We start from the raw sequence: 19,978 nt of genomic DNA, 5'->3' as shown, positions 1-19,978 counted from the left end.
GTATATTGATTGCATCTTTTATTTTGATAATGATGATTATTAATTTCAGATCCTGACGTATTGGATTGCTGATTAACGCTTTTTTTCCACAATATATGTTGTATTATTAGTTCAAATCACAGTTGGGTAATAGATGCAAACATTTCCTTTGAACACAACGCTTATATGCTATATTTTCAAAGGCATAAATTAACCCAAGAAAATAACGGCATCATCTTTTGCTTGATAATATCATTCAGTCCAGTGAAGACACCTGACCATCACCGTAAAGTCTTCATGAATTTTAAAAGACTCATTGTTCGCCTTGGTCTTACAGTAAGTGTTTGTTTAAAGGTTTCGAATTGTAAATATGCAGCATACAAAAACTCAATTGTGTCCTCATAAAAACAACAGTCAGAAGGCACTTCGTTTGGTACGAGAGAACAAGAAAAAATAAATCACAGTTGTTGGAACTACCGATGACGTCACGGAAAAGACTGCCTGCATAGTCTGAACAGAAAAAAAAAGTTCAAAGTGTTTTCACGGTGGTCCAGAAAAATAGCTTGTCTTGTTGTTTTTCTGTTCTTTTTTCCTGGTAAATATACTCAAGGATAGTAAACTCTTGTGTTTTTCTTAAAAAATGACGCTTCATTCTGCATCAAAAGTGAGTGTATATATTTGCTTGCCAAGGAATATTGTTGGCCGTTGGTCCACTGAGGGAGATAAAGTAGCGTTCGTTGGGTAAGTGGTGTCCTCTAGAGGCCAGAGCTGAATGTTGGCTCGACCCCAGATGGATGGAGGGAATTGTTTGTGTTTGCAAGGCAGTGTTGGACCCGTGTGCTACCTGGTCCTCAGGCTCTGTAACACACCGTAAACGTCCGTCTCTCTGCTTAGGCCTTCAAACAGTGGCAGTAAATCCAGCAGCTCGGTGTCTGTCATGTCATCAAACCACGACTGCACCGGCACCTGCAAACATACAAACGCCATTACAAAAAGATAATTTAAACACATGCTGAAAAACACTTTTTGTCAACTATACTCACTAAATTAGTATTCGAGCAAAATAAATTTATTCTTATCAATATCCATTTAGTATAGGGTCCCCTAATAAAACATTTAAAGGGATAGTTCACCCAAAAATGAAATTTCTGATGTTGTATCAAACCTGTATGACTTTCTTTCTTCTGCTGAACAAAAAGAACATATTTTGAAGATGGTCATTCAGGTTTGGAACAAGCGTTGTCAAAAGTACCGACTTCGGTACCAAGTCGGTACTGAAATTTTAAACCCTAGTATGTAATAAAATACATAAAAAAATTGTAATTCCTAATATATCCGCTGATAGATCAAACGCTTCCGTGTTTATCTGTGTAAGCGCTCAATGAAGGGCGCCAAAGATGTCTATTTACAACAAGTTTTTGAAGCGTTGATCATTGTAGTCAATCACAGACATATCTGTTGAGTACATGAACACAATAGCCAATCAGAGGTGTTTTAGAATCCACTCAAAATGCTAGGGGGAAACGCATCGTCACATTTTTAAAATTTCAGTACCGACTTGGTACCAAATTCGGTACTTTTGACAACACTATTTGGAACTACATGAGGTTGAATAAATGATGACAATTTTCATTTTTAGGTGAACTATTCCTTTAAGAAAACATTTTCCCCCTTTAACAGTCAGCAAGATTGAGTCAATTTCATGAACTAAATGTGTACAATAATTTTAACTTATTCTGTCCCTTTAAAAATGTCAAAAAAATTGTAAGGCCTGTTTGTAAGGCCTGAAGTTCTTTCATGATTCAGTCAGTTAAAAAGTATGGAAGTACTGCTGCACAATTTGGAGAAAAAATCTAACTGCAATATTATTATTATTAGTAGTACAACTTTAAAATTACAATACTAATATTTATGGCCAAATGTGCATTGTAACTCAGAGCAGATGCAAAAATGAGTTTGTGTGGAGGACTAAGCCATATTGAGATTTTGATTTATTCTGGTTTATCGCTCAGGAGGTACTGTTGACAGTGGTGGCAGATAAAGGCATACGTGACACAGCCAACCAACTTATTTTGTGTGCAGTGTCTTGAGAAGAGGTCTCCACTTTCTCAGAGATAACAGGCTTTAATAAGCACCTTTAGCTCATTAGTTTCAATACAGAATAACACCTTCTAATCTAACAGGACGGATGCGAGCATGTGTAGGAGTTGACAGCACTGAGGTAGGATCTGTCTGACTGAGGTCTCTCGCTAAAGGCTGAATCTATAATTGATGAGAAGTTTTGACAAAGGAGTGTAGAGTGCCAGCGCCTGGGTTCTACCTCATTAGTTCCACTGGAAAAAAAATTATTCTGGGATAAAAGACAAATTCACACACATCACAAGTTCTAGAAGTCAACATGCAGCCTGTATTATATAGTAAAAGTGTATTCTGATACTGTAAGTCAACTGCAGGTGCGGCCCATAGTGGTACGTACAGCATTCTCTGGATGGAAGATGTAGGAGGCAGGTGAGTTGTCCACTATGATGACTTTGTTGAGCTCCCGGCCCAGTCGGCTGAGGTCTTTGACGTAGTTCCCCCGGTGGAACACACAGGATTCCCTGAAGAGCCGTGCCCTGAACACACCCCACTGGTCCAACAGGTCTGCTACAGGGTCAGCGTACTACAAGACCAAAAAAAAAACAAAGACAGCTATGAGCATAGCACACAAACAATACAACAACATATTATAATATGAGATTTATAATATTTACAATATAGTCATATTATTTTAAATATTTAAAGCAGACCTCTTATTCCCTTTTTCAAAGTCTTGATTAGTCTTGCGTAGCCAGACCTTCAGACTGACAGGAGAAGGTCTGGACTCTATCGCAGTTTTCATTGGCCAAGGACCGCCCAAGAGGACGTTTGACTGACATGTAATGCAACCAATCACAGTTTGTTTTGTTCCGCGTCACGTTTAGGGGCATGAAAATGTAAAGTTGATGTCCCAACAATAACAGAGCGGCGTGCATCTAATAAATTATTCATTCAAGAACGTTGTGCAAGTTTACTGGAACCGCGAACTTCACATACTTTTGAAAATCCAGCATTTGATCCTGGTAAGCACTCATTGTCACAGATGTAAACACGACGGCATTCTTCTTCCGTGAGGGGGTTTAGCATCACAGCATTTGTTTCCAGGCGGACCGTTAAAGAATGTGACACACACGTCTCCTGGACATCCTGTAGAATTCAACCAACCAGATGACAACTTCGAAAATCCTGAAGTGTTTCTAGTTAATTGTGCCAGTTAACAGTCCGTGGGCGTGACGTCTGAGGCTGAGACTAGGGGTCTACTAGAATAGGTATTTTTCAAAAAGCATTATTTTTCACATATTTTACATTGTTGCAGCTCCTCTTCCCAATCTGTCAGTAACGCTCTGTTTAGTTCCTGTCTTTTATCTCTGGTCTTTATGAAGCCCCTCCTTCCGAAAAGCGCAATGTGCTCTGAAGGGTGACCTCTGACCTACGTTTCACGTCATACGTTGGGTCACAGGTCACCCTTCCGCCGGAACTTGACTCTCTCATGAACTCACGTATGGCTGTTGCCGGAAGGCAGTGATTATAGTTTTAAATATGGATATTTTTCTTACAAAAACCCATCACTTCAATTCAGAAGGCATTTATTAACCCACTGGATTATTTTTATGATGGATGTGCTTTTTGGAGCTTCAAAAACTCAGGCACTATTCAATGCCATTACAAAGCTGGGAAGAGCCAGGATATTATTTAATATAACTCTGATTGTGTTCAGCTGAAAGAAGAAAGTAATTTACACCTAAAATGGCTTGAGGGTGAGTAAATTATGGGGTAATTTTCATTTTTGGGTGAACTATTCCTTTAAGTACTGACTAATATTAATTAACAACATGTACTTACTATATAATTAGGGATAAGGTTTGGTTTAGGGTTAGTTTCATGTAATTATGCATAATTCACTGTTATTACTACAGTAAGTACATGTGGCATATATAACAAGGACACTGTAAAATGAAGTGTTACCAAAATAAATTCTAAAACTGAAGCTGAACTGTGTACTAATACTGTAGATTAATGGAGGCAGAGTGTTAGTAGTGCTCAAGCATGCTAATCTTGCATAATAATAATAATAATAATAAAATAATAAAAAAAATATTATTAAATATATTGTTATACAAACCCGATTCCAAAAAAGTTGGGACACTGTACAAATTGTGAATAAAAAAGGAATGCAATGATGTGGAAGTTTCAAATTTCAATATTTTATTCAGAATACAACATAGATGACATATCAAATGTTTAAACTGAGAAAATGTATAATTTTAAGGGAAAAATAAGTTGATTTTAAATTTCATGGCATCAACACATCTCAAAAAAGTTGGGACAAGGCCATGTTTACCACTGTGTGGCATCCCCTCTTTTTATAACAGTCTGCAAATGTCTAGGGATTGAGGAGACAAGTTGCTCAAGTTTAGGAATAGGAATGTTGTCCCATTCTTGTCTAATACAGGCTTCTAGTTGCTCAACTGTCTTAGGTCTTCTTTGTCGCATCTTCCTCTTTATGATGCGCCAAATGTTTTCTATGGGTGAAAGATCTGGACTGCAGGCTGGCCATTTCAGTACCTGGATCCTTCTTCTACGCAGCCATGATGTTGTAATTGATGCAGTATGTGGTCTGGCATTGTCATGTTGGAAAATGCAAGGTCTTCCCTGAAAGAGACGACGTCTGGATGGGAGCATATGTTGTTCTAGAACTTGGATATACCTTTCAGCATTGATGGTGCCTTTCCAGATGTGTAAGCTGCCCATGCCACACGCACTCATGCAACCCCATACCATCAGAGATGCAGGCTTCTGAACTGAGCGCTGATAACAACTTGGGTTGTCCTTGTCCTCTTTAGTCCGGATGACATGGCGTCCCAGTTTTCCAAAAAGAACTTCAAATTTTGATTCTTCTGACCACAGAACAGTTTTCCACTTTGCCACAGTCCATTTTAAATGAGCCTTGGCCCAGAGAAAACGCCTGCGCTTCTGGATCATGTTTAGATATGGCTTCTTTTTTGACCTATAGAGTTTTAGCCGGCAACAGTGAATGGCACGGTGGATTGTGTTCACCTACAATGTTTTCTGGAAGTATTCCTGAGCCCATGTTGTGATTTCTATTACAGTAGCATTCCTGTATGTGATGCAGTGCCGTCTAAGGGCCCGAAGATCACGGGCATCCAGTATGGTTTTCCGGCCTTGACCCTTACGCACAGAGATTGTTCCAGATTCTCTGAATCTTTGGATGATATTATGCACTGTAGATGATGATAACTTCAAACTCTTTGCAATTTTTCTCTGAGAAACTCCTTTCTGATATTGCTCCACTATTTTTCGCCGCAGCATTGGGGGAATTGGTGATCCTCTGCCCATCCTGACTTCTGAGAGACACTGCCACTCTGAGAGGCTCTTTTTATACCCAATCATGTTGCCAATTGACCTAATAAGTTGAAAAAATGGTCCTCCAGCTGTTCCTTATATGTACATTTAACTTTTCCAGCCTCTTATTGCTACCTGTCCCAACTTTTTTGGAATGTGTAGCTCTCATGAAATCCAAAATGAGCCAATATTTAGCATGACATTTCAAAATGTCTCACTTTCAACATTTGATATGTTATCTATATTCTATTGTGAATAAAATATAAGTTTATGAGATTTGTAAATTATTGCATTCCTTTTTTATTCACAATTTGTACAGTGTCCCAATTTTTTTGGAATCGGGTTTGTATATTATATATATCTGATCCAAAAAAAAAAAACCCCATGAGATTGTTTAATAATTTTACGAACCCAATCCAAACAACAGCTTTTTAAAAACTGGCTGATGTCATTCGATTTTGACAAGGAATCAGTTTTCTTGCTGCAAAAATTGAATGTTATGCAAGGAAAGCATTTTATGTAAATACCAGAGGTGAATAATGCATCATATCATGAACAAGATGAACGATTTGTAATGCATGAACCAAACTTACTGCCGACAAACTTTCTGACTCAGTTTTCCACACATGGTTTTTTATATAAATCATATAGAAGGGCAAAATCACCCTCAATAACATTATCGTCCTCTGTTCCACCTCGAGAATCTCACAGGAGATGGATCCTGTGAGCTCCACTGACTTCACTTCATCACTTATTTGCATAAAGTTAAACTTTTCTCAACTTTGTTGAGTCACTGGGTGCGCACACATTGCATCGCAATGTTAATGTTGCTAATGTTGCTGAAAAATCACCAATTTTCATTGAAAATGACTTCTGTTGCTATAAATGAAGTCTATAAAACATTGACTAATTGACAAAATATTGACTAGAGATGGATCCGATGGTTTATGTGCAGTGAGAAGAATCCTTAGAGAGCCTTACCTTAGCCAGGCTGGCTGTAAAAAGAACACATTCAAACAGTTCGCCCATTTTCTGCAGAAACTCATCCACATGAGGCCTCTTCAGCACGTACACCTTCAAACAAACCAAATAAACAGCTATTACTGATGGAAATGAATCGCTTCTGATTCCTGGAAATTGAGGAGACGCTAACTGAACTTTCAACAAATCTCTTCGTAGCTTTTCAGTCTTGAACTCGTCGTTCAGTTGCTGCAACCCAGTGCAAGTAACCAAGAACAGGCCAACCCTGATCCAAAAAGCCTATCCTGGATTACTTGAACCAGGTATCAGCCACTTCGCAGATGTGCTCCAGCAACAAATGAGCCATATTGACTCACACACAGACTTACTATCAACACAATTCAGACTCCCCTTAAGTGTGTTTACTCTGAGCTTTCGGCTGTGTTCAGACGGGTGACATTTATTTACTTCAAGTTAGTTACCTCGAGCGAGTGCTGCTGACTACATCGCACCCAACGACTCAAGGAGAATGATAAAAGGAAATGAGTTCAGATTCAGACTGTGATTTAGCATCAACCCTTTGGGGCCACTCACATATTACTTTTTCTTAAGAGATGAAAGGAAGGGCAAAAAAAAAAAAAAGAAAAAAAAAAGAAAAGAAAACTGAATAAAAATACAAAGCCTCAGAGGACACATGTTGGAAAGCAGAAAAAATCATTAATGCTAATGTCTTAATACGGCAAAAAATCCACAGAACAGTGAGGCTGCTGATTCAAACTTGATTGATCTTTTACAGTAATATTCCAGGTTCAGTAAAAGTTAAGCTAAAAGAAAATACAAAAACACAGTCCAGATTCAAAGTGAGCATGAGCTTCGTTTGCAAACCGTTGCAGACAAAGTGTGAACATTTACCCATGGCTACATTTGAACCCATTTGCACGGTACCTGATGAACTGTTCCGTCAATCTCCACAGGGACTATAAAGTCTGCGTTGCTGATGGGCTGCGGGCACAAAACAGGAAATCACACATTAGGAGTCTGCTTGAAACCCACTGTAAGAATGTTACAGCTGTATCAGCTGCAGTGTTCTCTAAGTGAGAGCCAGAGGGAGGCATCCATCGCTTCACTGCTACCTGTAGTCAAGCCTTTCAATTACATTTCTTTGAGCTTTAAGAGTGTATGTGCACGAGCGTGCGCATTTGAGCGCGTGTTTCTGACAGCTGACTGCATGGAGCTGGGAACGGCAAACTTCTTTGAAAAGAGACTTGATACGCTTTTAAAGAAAGAGGAGGGAGAGAGAGGAGGAGACGTGCTGTAGAGCGCAGGGAGACGATGAAAGAAACGCAGCAGGCGGCTCTGAGCTCTCGTAATGCAAAGAGAGAAAGGGAACAGGAGATGAGGAGAAGAGAGACAACTTTTGCTCGATGCATTTTTCAGGTGCTTGTTAAAAACAAGGTAATTTTGCGGTTCTCAGTTCTGATTGGACGGCAGAGAAGGAGGCTCATCCAGAAGGTACCTGTCCCCTCTCTGACCGGGTTTGCATAACATCATGATTATGAATGGATAGTTTCATTTTACAACACAATTTAACAGACACACACACACACACACACACACACACACACACACACAAAACAATTTTCTTAATCTGATGTGTCTTGTTTTCCAGAACATCCTGGACATCCTCAAAACAAGATCAATTTATAAATTTTATAATTTTAAATAATTTATTTTATATTTAAATAATATAATGTTCTTACCCAATTGGCATATTTCTTTTTTTAACCATAGATTTAACAACATTTTTAAATGATTTTATGCTTAAAAAAGAACAAACTACTCAACAATGGGGTAAGTAAACTTAAAATTATATTACCCTGAACATTATATATATATATATATATATATATATATATATATATATATATGAACATTTTTCTAGCTCAGCAAAGTATTGGAACATTTCAGGGAATGCAATTTTTAAAGTCATGCAATTCAGAAGGCTATTGCTCTGATAACAAGGATATAACTAGTTATACATTATTAAGTACTATCAAATTTGCACTTTCATTCCATATATTGCAAATTTCATTTCATATATTAAAGTTTAATTCTATATATTCAGACTTTCATTCCATATACTCAAACTTCATATTATAAATACACTATATATGTTTATTATATGTTTATATTTGTAAGACACTATATATATATATATATATATATATATATATATATATAGTCTTACAAATATAAATTGTATTATTTTAAGAATGTTTAGATATTTTATACTGGAAAACAAGATCAAATAAAGTAAGAAAATGAACTTTCTTCGTGCACAGTTTCTAAATGTTTATCTAGAATTTTTTTTGAATGTTTAAGAACAATGTCTAAATATTTAATGAAGGGACTGATTTCAAATCAGTTTTCAGTCAACTGATTTACAGATCAGTTCATAATATGGCCAGTAGGAGGAGTGTGTGATCTATACTATTGAGGATTGTGAATGACATTAGCTGGAAAACGCAATCTTGAATCCTATTATCATATAAATCAGGTATATATTATTTCCAATCCTAATCTATATATATATCTTTATATATCTTTATTATAAGCTTCTACTGTCCTCTAAACAAAAGAATCAACTATCAGAAAGTGCAGTGTATAATTTCTGAGAGAGAGAATGACAGGGATTACAATGTTGTGTATATACTGTAATACATCTATAAAGACATTTTATTACACGGCAGTCTAAAATTTTAATTGCTGCATGCAGTGGTCAAATATGTTTGTGTAATGAACTGTACATACAGTATACAACCAATATATGTACCGAACAATTTATAGGCAAACTCAATACAAAAATGTAGTTGGAAGGGATCTGGTATAATTTCATTTTGTAAAAAAAAATGACCATCTGACTGTACATTATCCCACTTAATGCATGGCTACTTACCATGTAAGTAAATGCACTGACTTTGGATATTGATTTGAGATTAAATTATTAATAAACAGAGTGTAGATTGCTACATGAGATGTATAGAATACTGTAAGAGATTGGTTTACAGGTCAATATACAAATGTATTCTGAATATCAAGTATTCCAGACAGTCATGTACTAAAAATGTTTAAACAACATTTAATACTTCAATATATTTCAAGTGTCATTTATTTGTTAAAAAAAAAGCAATTAAAAAGATTAGCGCAATGAAGTACAGACTTTTGGTCAATATTGTAAAATAGATATTATGTCCAAAATTGCACCATTGCATTAGATTCAAAATATTTAATATTGTTTAATGTTCAGATACTTTTTGTGGCTGCTGCATGTAAATGTGAAGGGGAAAAAAAAAAAAAAAACTAAAAACCTCTTCTGTCACTGAGAAAATCAAGCCAATTGAGGCAGAACATTCTAAGCAATAATCATAAGTAATAGAATACACTGTAAACACTCGTTCAAGTACGGTCACGGTCAAATCTTTTTGTGTGTGTAACTGTGAGCATATCTTTTTAATGCGATATGTGTGTATGTGTTTTGGTGTCAGGGTGGGTGTTTTTGAGCGTGTGTATGTGAGGTTGTGAACGCGCATAAAGGCATGCATCCCTTTCTCTGGGCCTCTTTCTCTCAGTCGCCGCCTTTCTCTCTTCTCTGAGCAAAAACAGGAGCTGCCAGGCGGACATTTTAAAGGAGGACAGGCGTTGCTTTAACAAAACACAGTTATTAGTCTTAGAGCAAACACATTCAGTATCTGTCACTGTCTTTCTCTCTAGGGAGTGGGGATGTACCCAGCTGTGGACGACATGTATGCATTAAGCTAGATGTGTGAACATACGTAAATGCGGGGTGATTGTGTGTAATCAACTGGCCATAGTTGTTTGACCATATGTGTGTGAGACAGAGCTAAAAACCAGGATACATCCAAAATGTAGAGAAGTGGGTCACTGCGCTCAGCAGGTGGCTCCCTGAAGCACTACTTTCAAGGGACCAGACAAACATTTAGTCTCCGAAGAGGATTTAATTCATCTGGGACTTAAAATCCACCCCAACGACCTCAAAATACTGCCAATGCCTTCTGTTATTATGTCTTAGGTTGCTCAAATAAATCATTAGGCCTCTCAAAACTACTGTGCAGAAGTGAATCCCCTGAATTTACTCATGTTACTTGTGTTCATTTAGAAATGAGGACTGAAATGGAAGCTCTATACCAAAACCTAGCGAGCTGCCTTGTTGTCTTGTGGCTACATAGGCAGCTGTATTCTAAGGGAGCATTCTAACTAAAACGGAGCTTCAGATTTGGAACGCTCTATCCACCTTATTTTGCAAGACGGAAGTAAGCTATTTTCTGTGAGACTGATTCATTAGCAGCTATGGGTAAATAGCTAGAATAACAAAATCCGGTAAACGGTAAAACAATTTGCGTAAAAATAACTGAAAGCGAATGACACCCGAAGCCTTGCACATTCAAGTTACAAATGACTGGACCAGTTCTTATGTTAAAAATAACGTGGATATAAACAGAAACTCACATACACATAGCGATTCTGCATGGGAGACTCAACTCACAATTGATTCCAATAGAGTATGCTAAGCTAACAATGCAACTCTCATGAAAATAAAAATACATACACAAATACAAATACATCTCGCAATTGTGTAATTGATACTTGACAGGTAATAGATACTTGTCACGTCAGTACTGAATGAAATGCATATTTATAAATCATTAACATTTCTCCCACATACTAACCAGACGCTATGCGACAAAATCAATCCAAAAAAAAAAACAGCCAATCAGAAGAGCGTGTGGGCGGGATCTCTCTGCAGGCGCAGTACGAAATGAATAAATGCATTATCAAATTCACATCATAAACATATTATTATTATTTTAATATTGTTTAAAACAGGTCTACACACTGAGTTACTGAAACAATCTGTATAAAATACACTTGTTTGTTCACATTGAATTGATAGTTTGAACATTCTTATTTCCTTTTATTTATTTTCAAGATCTGAGGTGATGGCTTTTGCTTTCAGTAAAGGGCACGCAAAATGATATTCAAACTCATATTAGACACTTTTAACATTAAATAAAGCACATAAACAATACATGAGATTATTATTATCACACTTTGCGCTTCCAGCCGCAATGTCGCAGAAAAACAGAACCAGTTCTATCGAATCGTCGCGGCTGGTGAGGACAAAAACTCTGATGGAAATGATACTTTTATCTCGTCTCGCGCCATAGCGTCTGGTTAGGACAGGGTGTTAGATTGTCCCAGATAAGAAGAATATGTTCTAAGAATGTTTTGCTCATATTCCCATTAAGTTATGAAAACATTTTTTTCTGAACGTTCTCTAAACATTCAAAATGTCCAATATTCAAAACCTTCTCTGAAGGTTCTGAAACAGAGAAAAACGTTCAATGAATGATGTTTATATTGTTTTTGTGCTAACATTTTGAGAACATTATTAGAGACCAGATAACTCTAAACATATCTTCAATTAATGAATAAAACTTAGAGAGAACCAGCCGAAACATTAGCAAAAGTTCTGAGAATATTTCCTGTTAGCTGGGGTAAAGCATTCTGTGATTTCCTTCAAAAAGGTTTGTTATGGAAGTAAATTTAGCCAAAAAGTTATCTTAGAATAATTAAGATGCCTATACTTTTTTGAAAATGCCTTAAATGGCTCCCTATGTAGGCAGCTAACAAGCGTTTGTAATCTTGAGCTCCTCAAGTAAAACTGATTAGCAATCAGTTATATCAATATACCATGTCTTCACTGCTACACGAAATATCATAATGACATAATTGTAGTATTTGTGTTTGTGTGTGTGTATGCACAAGTACCTTGAAGGAGCTGTGCACAAGGGTCTCGTCCAGATCAATGACCACACAGTTCTTGCCGTAGTCATTAATGCTAACCTCAGGCAAGAGGTATTTGGCTGGAGGCTGGAGGAAATACGGCACAGATGAATACAAGCAGGAGAGGAGAGCAAATAAGCCGTTCAACAGAGAAAAAAGATGCATGCTTATCATATCAGCCAGACATTCTGAGTTGTAATCAAAAGCTACAGTCTCTCCTCCAATGGGACACAACATGCACTGGAGATTGCTCTGTTGTTGTTGAATACAAATCCCATGATGATGTACTGGGATCTGGTGCTTTTGGATAACCTTGAAACGATAATCATAGCTCTGTGTTAAAGTGACTGGTTCGGCTTCACTGCCAAGTCATGTTGCTTAAGCACAAGCTGCCTCTGTAGATGGTCTGCCAGTAACGGGAAAGAGATGTCCTTTACTAAGCCTGACCTGATGGAGGCAGATGGACTTGAGAGGCAAAACACACTCACACACATATCCAAAGATGCAAGCAAAGTCATATACAGCGCATGCATGCATGCATAATATATGTACATTCATAACAGTAATATGCCTAATATTCTTTACATGTGCATTTCAGAATGAGTGTGGAAGAAGGCTATGGACATCATGGATGATTTATCTGTGCCAGTATGAATCTGAGTCCTCCATGACCTTTCACTGGTATTATTTCAACCTCATCAGATTTGAACAACTATTAGCAATTCTAATCACATTAAAGTTTAATTAATTATTCATATAATTCATAATTACTCCAATATGTACTGGGTTAGTTCACCCAAAAATGAAAATTCTGTCATTGATTACTCACCCTCATGTCGTTGGGATGGGCGATTTCAAAACACTGCTTCATGAAGCTTCGAAGCTTAACGAATCATTTGTTTCAAATCAGTGATTCGGAGTGCGTATCAAACTGCCAGAGTCACGTAAACTATTGAAGTTTCAAAACACTTATGACGTAACGAAGCCTCGTTTACTGAAATAATGGGATTTTGGCGCTCTGAGCCACTGATTCGAAAGAAATGATTCGTAAAGCTTTGAAGCTTCATGAAGCAGTGTTTTGAAATCGCCCATCACTAGATATTGTGGAATAAAGTCGCTATTTTTTTATTTTTGGCACACAAAAAGTATTCTCGTCGCTTTATAATATTAAAGTTGAACCACTGTAGTCACATGAACTGTTTTAAATATGTTTTTAGTAGCTTTATGGGCATTGAAAAATGGAGTGTTATTGCTGGCGATGCAGGCCTCATTGAGCCATGGGATTTTATCAAAAATATATTTTAATTTGCGTTCCAAAGATGAACGAAGGTCTTATGGGTGTGGAACGACATGAGGGTAAGTAATTAATTACATAATTTTCATTTTTGGGTGAACTAACCCTTTAAGTATATAAATGTGACATGTCAAATTTGGAATAAACATATAGCCTATGCAGTGAATCTCAGTGTATGACCTTAATATTAGTGCAAGTGCTAGAAAACGGATGCCCTATTTAGCACTGTCCAAACATATGCACACACAAAAAGTTTTATATCATGGTCTCATTGACTTTTACTTTTCTTAAAGGGGAAGAGTGCATTTTTATCTGTATCAAATTAGACAACTATAAGTAATTCATAGTTTGAATTCCCCAAGAATTATTTTTATGTTATGACTGATAACCGATAAATGGCTGTAAAAGTTGGCAAAACACAAAAAATTGAGGTAATCAGTTACATCAAATTTTTTAAGTTAAGAAATTCAAAGTTTAAGTAAGCAGAACTAGCAGATTTCAATTTTGTACTCATACATTTTAATTGCTTTTAACTTGAAACATTTTGAGTAAATCATACATTTAACTTAAAATTATCAAGTAATCTCAACATAAATATTTTTAAAAGTGGAAATTTAGCTAGCTATAACTGCTAATTGGTAACACAATAATTTGATAACATTAGCATAGCATAGCAATTGCTAAAAGAGTACGGCAATGTACAGTAGAACATTTAACATTTATCTGTTCTCAAATTGAGCTCATGCTCCCCTCGTCACCATGATGGTAACCCCCCCCCAAAAAACCCACATTACACAAACTCTTCTAAGTTAGCATAGCAAAGCATTAAACACTACTAAATCTCCCAATTTAACATTAATCTTGCACAAAATATATTATATAACACTTAATTTTAACATTTACTCTCCCTTTCGAGTGTCATGGCAAAGCATGCTGGGAAATAGAAATTCCAGCCCAGTTTCAGGTAATTTTAAGTTTGTCTAAATTAAAAGAAACTAGTTCATAAAACTAAAATAAAATGAAACAATTCAGATTACTTAAAATGTGTCACTTTAGTGAACTCAAAAGATAAAGAAAGTTCTAAATACTTATAAAAGTTAATATGATTGAACCAGTTTGTTTAATTTGAGTTTGCCCTACTCAAACCAATTCATTATTTTGAGCATTAGGGTTTACAGTGAGGCATTGCAACATTATAATGTACAGTTTGAAAATTTACAATATAGGTTTTTTAGGTTTTGCTATCATTGTGGGAACATTCGGTCCCCATATGGATACACAAACCACTCACACAGTCAAGTTTATGCATGTCCCATGAGTACATGCAATTAGATCATTACATTGTAACTCTATGGTTAATGCTTTAACCATAATTGTAGCGTCACGCTCTGTCAATCAATCCTGGCATTAATTTAATGGCTTTCAAGTGCTTTACAATTTATCACTTGCTTGCATCATGATAATCTTTAAGTGAAAAATGACAGCCGACGGTTTGTGGTTCTCTAAATTCCCAACTTAACCTTTGCCCCAATCCAGACACTTTCAAAATGCATTACAGAAAAGATATTGAAAGTTTGACATCATGCAATTGTAAATTTGAGTCATTATTGTCAGCCAGTCAGAGCGGGAGGATCTGGAAGCAGGCAGTGAGACATTCCCAGCTGTCATCTTAGAAAACACCAGCGGATCTGAGGTTTGATTACAATTACTGTGAGAATTAAAACTCCTGCCAGCATTTTCTCAGCGTGGATGCTCGGTTTTTGCTGAGCAGGCAGATGCAGGTGGAGTGTGTGTCAGGATTTGGGTCTCCCCTATCTCAGGCCCAGCATGAAGGCCTGGCTTAGATCAGCAAACCTCTCTGCACGCTCTTCCTCTAGCAGGTGCAGTTTGGGATGGATTTGACTTTCTGAGACTGCTGTTGTCCTCAAGTACAGATTATTGCTACCAACAATATTATGACAGTATAAATGGGTTAAAAACAACATGAAATGGCATTTGGAATGCATTTAAAGGGATAGTTGACCCAAAATGGAAACTCTGTCATCATTTACTCACCCTCATGTCCTTCTGTGGGACACAAAGATATTTTGAAGGAAAAAAAAAAAAAAAGGTTTCAGTGTTTTTGTCCATACAATGAATGTCAAATATCAGTGTTATTTAGGATTCGAAAGACTTTCATTGTATGGAAAAAAACCCCTGAAAAAATCTTCCAAAAATGTTATTTTGTCTTCCACAGAAGAAAGAACAGGTTTAGAATGACATAAGTAAATATTTATTTTTAGGTGAACTATCCCTTTAACTTTAAAAATTTAGAATTTTGAGTTAAACAGAATTAGAAATAATAAAGGCCAGGTTGAGGATTTGATCTATGTTAGGCTCTGATATTTTGATATTATTGGTTAATATTTTTCTCACACTTGCTGCTTTGGTTTTGCCAGCAGAAAAACCATATCAAAGGCAGAAGTTATTATATTTTGATGAAAGATTATTAAAACAAACCATTTATTTTCTTCTTTAGAATAATGTGCAATGGTGTGGACAATAAGACCAGAGACATTTACTGAAAGTACTGATTTTTTATGAGATCTGAGCTGTGTGTGAATTATTTCTGTACTGAATAATAGTAGATGCAGGAAAGGTTTGCGAAATGTATTGCTGTAGACTGTAAGCCAGTGATAGGCTAATGTTAAATGATATTTAAAAAAAAACCCAATATATTGACTTGTAAGGCCACTTTTTGTAATATCTATTCAACACATTTGTCACAATAACGTAATGTCTTTGAATAATCTTCATGTAATTAATTCAATTAAAATGTTTAATCAATTGACAGCCCAAGTTTTAAATCCCTGTCATTTATACACAATATGTAGCTGTTTTCCAAGATGCTGTTTTTTATTTTTTATGTAATGTAAAGGAGCTAAACACACCCCAGAAAAACAAAACAGGCAGGTTTCTCTCAATAGAGAAAATACATGCATAAGCATGCAGGCAAAAAAAAAAAAAAAAAAAAAAAAGATAGGCCTAATACATACACTGGGAATAGGGATGACCTGGACCTGATCACACTGAGAAATAAAACCAGAGAGAGAGAAAAAAATAGAAAGACAAAAGAGAAAAAAGCAAAACGGGTGAAAGAGAATCATCAAAACAACAACAACAACAACAACAAGCACAACAAACACGACACTGTAAAGCAAGCAACGCAACAGAGATTACAAACAGTTGTACACTATTATTACATGACTAAGACACACAGAGACATGCTGACAAAAATCACATCCTTGTTCACAGTGTAATCTTGCCAGGATTCTCTCTGTGAGGGCTGGAAAACACATGGGTTTCATTTTAAGTATCTGTGGGTCTAAAACAGGGCAGCTTAGAGTGCATGCACATTTAAAATGGCAGGACATTCCTCTGCAGATCGCGAGTCATTTACAAGCAAACATTCGCAGTAATGCGATCTGATTCAGATCCATTTATAGCTGCCTGTACCTGCTTTGGCAGCACACACGAGTGTTTGTGGAGTGCCGTGGCTTAAAGTTTCACCATGGACAGTGAGGTCATTTCACACGGTACACTGCCCAGCGTTTGTGTGTATGTGTGTGTGTGTTTGGATGTGTGCAAGAGACAGAAAGAAAAAGAACAAGAAAGCGAGTGAGAGGTAAATACACTGAACAATCGGCAAAAGAAACTAATTGGGCAGAAATAACTCACTACACCATGAGTATTTGAACGTGTACTCTACTCTGTAATTTTTTGGTAATATTGTGCCAGTCTTCTTAGTGAACAAAAAGTCTTATGTGAATAAATGTGTCAGATAAAAGGGGGATAAAGTGAGTAGTATTCAGGGGGTCATGTGATCTCAACATGGCGGCCCCCGTGAGGTGGTCTGCTCTATGTAAAATGAGATAAAACAGCTTTTATTAGGCTACTGATAAACTGCAGTCTTAAAGGGTTAGTTCACCCAAAAAAGAAAATTTCTGTCATTAATTAATCACCCTCATGTCGTTCCACACCCGTAAGACCTTCGTTCATCTTCGGAACACAAATTAAGATATTTTTGTTAAAATCCGAGGGCTCAGTGAGGCAGCAAGATAATTAACACTTTCAAATGCCCAGAAAGCTACTAAAGACATATTTAAAACAGGTCATGTGACTACAGTGGTTCAACCTTAATGCTATGAAGCGACGAGAATACTTTTTGTGCGCCAAAAAAAACAAAATAACGACTTCAAAATTCAACAATATCTAGTGATGGGCGATTTCAAAACACTGCTTCATGAAGCCTCGAAGCTTTACGAATCTTTTGTTTCAAATCAGTGGTTCGGAGTCATGCTGTATCAAATGCTGTATCAAAGTCACGCCCCCCAGTTGTGAACCATTGAAATTTCGAAACACTTAAGAAGTAACGAAGCCTTCTTTACTGAAATCACGTGACTTTCACGCTCCGAACCACTGATTTGAAACAAAAGATTTGTAAAGCTTCGAAGCTTCATGAAGCAGTGTTTTGAAATCGCCCATCACTAGATATTGTTGAATAAAGTCGTTATTTTGTTTTTTTGGGGCACAAAAGGTATTCTCGTCACTTCATAACATTAAGGTTGAACCACTGTAGTCACATCAACTGTTTTAAATATGTCTTTAGTACCTTTTTGGGCATCTGAAAGTGTTAATTATCTTGCTGGCAATTAAGGCCTCACTGAGCCATCGAATTTTATCAAAAATATCTTAATTTGTGTTCCGAAGATGAACGAAGGTCTTACGGGTGTGAAACGGCATGAGGATAAGTAATTAATGACAGAATTTTCATTTTTGGGTGAACTAACCCTTTAGAAGGTACAATAATTGATTTCTGAGAATCGCTGTTGATATTTGAAATCACCAAAACAAACACGCCCCTTAAAAAAAAAGGATCACACCCCTATCTTGATAGCCCCACTCCTAACATCACAAACACGTTATGCAAAACAGGCTCCTCCCCTGTCATGAGTGTATACGCCCCTTGCTGCTGATTGGCTACAAATGTTTTTTGGTGTTCTGTCCGATCCACTTTCAACAGCGTTTTCAGAATTCACTTACTGCACCTTTAATTAGTAGTGTGCTTGTGCAATAAATAAATAAATAAAATTAGAATGGCCACTTTATTGTAAAATAACAGTCACAGAGGAATCAAGTGTCAGTACATGATATATTTGCACCATCCCAGTGTAAAGTTTTATTTCTCAAAGGTTGCTCTTTTATAGCTAAGGAGATTTAATGGAGTTCTTGGTTGTGTTTCCTTCAAGTATCGATTCGGTCTCAGATGTTTATCCTAAAATTAAAATTAAAATAGAAATTTGTTTGTATTTTTATTCTACCAATTCTAATGTAAATTAATGTTATAACAAATTAATTAGCTCAGTTTTTTTCATGTAAGAATTTGAAGAAATCATGGACTATTGATTGCAGACTTGTAGTATTTTGGCTAGACTTTATCTTTAGCAAAAGTCTCAATTTGCTCTCAATTTGATTTCTTCCCTAAAGGAGAAAAAACTAAAATATTAAAGAGATCTCATTTGTGCATTTTATTGTCCTTTGTGGTGACCTGCTTTGCATAATTGCTTTATTAAAATGAAAACAGCGCAAACAACGTGCAAATAAACAACACTATCAGCATGCGCAATGCATTCTTAGTGTATTCCCTCTTTAGTGTACAAATGGCAGAAAGAGAGAAAGAAAAAGAAAAAGAGGGGAAGGAACAAACTGGGCAGCAAGTAATCAATCACACAAGACACACACTTTATTGGAATTAAAGAACCAGTTCAGGAATGTGTGAGAGAGAGAGAGCGAGCGTGTGTGTATGTGTGTGTGGAAACTGAAGAATGTGTGTGTGGGGAAGCAGGCCCATCATTTCTAGAACTGGATGGTAAACATCACGGCGGGTTCACAGAGTTCGGAACAGCTGGAAAACTTTGCGGTATGGACACGGGAACGGCGTGCACAGAGCCTGCATTCGGGCGCAGCTCGCAAACAAGAAAAAAAAACACCCTCAGCTAAATCGAGAGAAAATGAGCAAAGTTTGCTAATAAACATACGTTATTCTGAGCCGACACAACCTTAGCAATTCAAACGCAGTAAACTAAGCTGTCCAATTTCATGCATCCAGTGCCAAAGATTTTCACGCAGATAAAAGTGCCATTAGAGAAATAAATGAGGCCTCACCTTTGGAGGGCTGCTGTTCTCCTCGGCAGGTGGAGGGAGGGAGCAGGTCTTGTTGTTGGTGGCTGGTGGTTCTGCATTATAGTCCCGGAAACAGCAGAAGAAGGGACTAAAGATACTTCTGTTCCTGTGTTTCTTTAAACTGCTGTTGGACTGGGAGACTGTGACAGAGAAAAACACACACACCACACATTGGTCACTGCAATGTACAAACTGTTCAAAACATCTGGGGCTTTA

At 36.8% G+C, this 19,978-nt stretch overlaps 1 protein-coding gene across 5 annotated transcripts in view; it reads right to left on the bottom strand.

Moving 5' to 3' along the window:
- Nucleotide 1: 1 nt before the first annotated feature.
- The window catches only part of ctdspla (CTD (carboxy-terminal domain, RNA polymerase II, polypeptide A) small phosphatase-like a), a 41,536-nt gene continuing 21,559 nt past the window's right edge, over nucleotides 2-19,978 (bottom strand). For 3 of the 5 annotated variants that reach the window (XM_051881800.1, XM_051881798.1, XM_051881802.1), the window contains exons 2-8: nucleotides 19,745-19,902; nucleotides 16,576-16,608; nucleotides 12,232-12,333; nucleotides 7,327-7,383; nucleotides 6,403-6,495; nucleotides 2,456-2,641; nucleotides 2-945 (exon numbers count right to left, since the gene is read on the bottom strand). In XM_051881800.1, coding sequence (XP_051737760.1) covers nucleotides 820-945; nucleotides 2,456-2,641; nucleotides 6,403-6,495; nucleotides 7,327-7,383; nucleotides 12,232-12,333; nucleotides 16,576-16,608; nucleotides 19,745-19,902 — 755 coding nt within the window. In that variant the 3' untranslated portion in view covers nucleotides 2-819. The remainder of the gene's footprint in view (nucleotides 946-2,455; nucleotides 2,642-6,402; nucleotides 6,496-7,326; nucleotides 7,384-12,231; nucleotides 12,334-16,575; nucleotides 16,609-19,744; nucleotides 19,903-19,978) is intronic. The other 2 variants (XM_051881801.1, XM_051881799.1) reach the window with 1 other exon arrangement.

This window comes from Ctenopharyngodon idella, chromosome 23, assembly GCF_019924925.1.
Source record: "Ctenopharyngodon idella isolate HZGC_01 chromosome 23, HZGC01, whole genome shotgun sequence".
In the NCBI taxonomy this organism is placed as follows: Eukaryota; Metazoa; Chordata; class Actinopteri; order Cypriniformes; family Xenocyprididae; genus Ctenopharyngodon; species Ctenopharyngodon idella.
The sequence above is the reverse complement of the archived record's forward strand: the minus strand, read 5'-3'. Positions and strand labels throughout refer to the sequence as shown.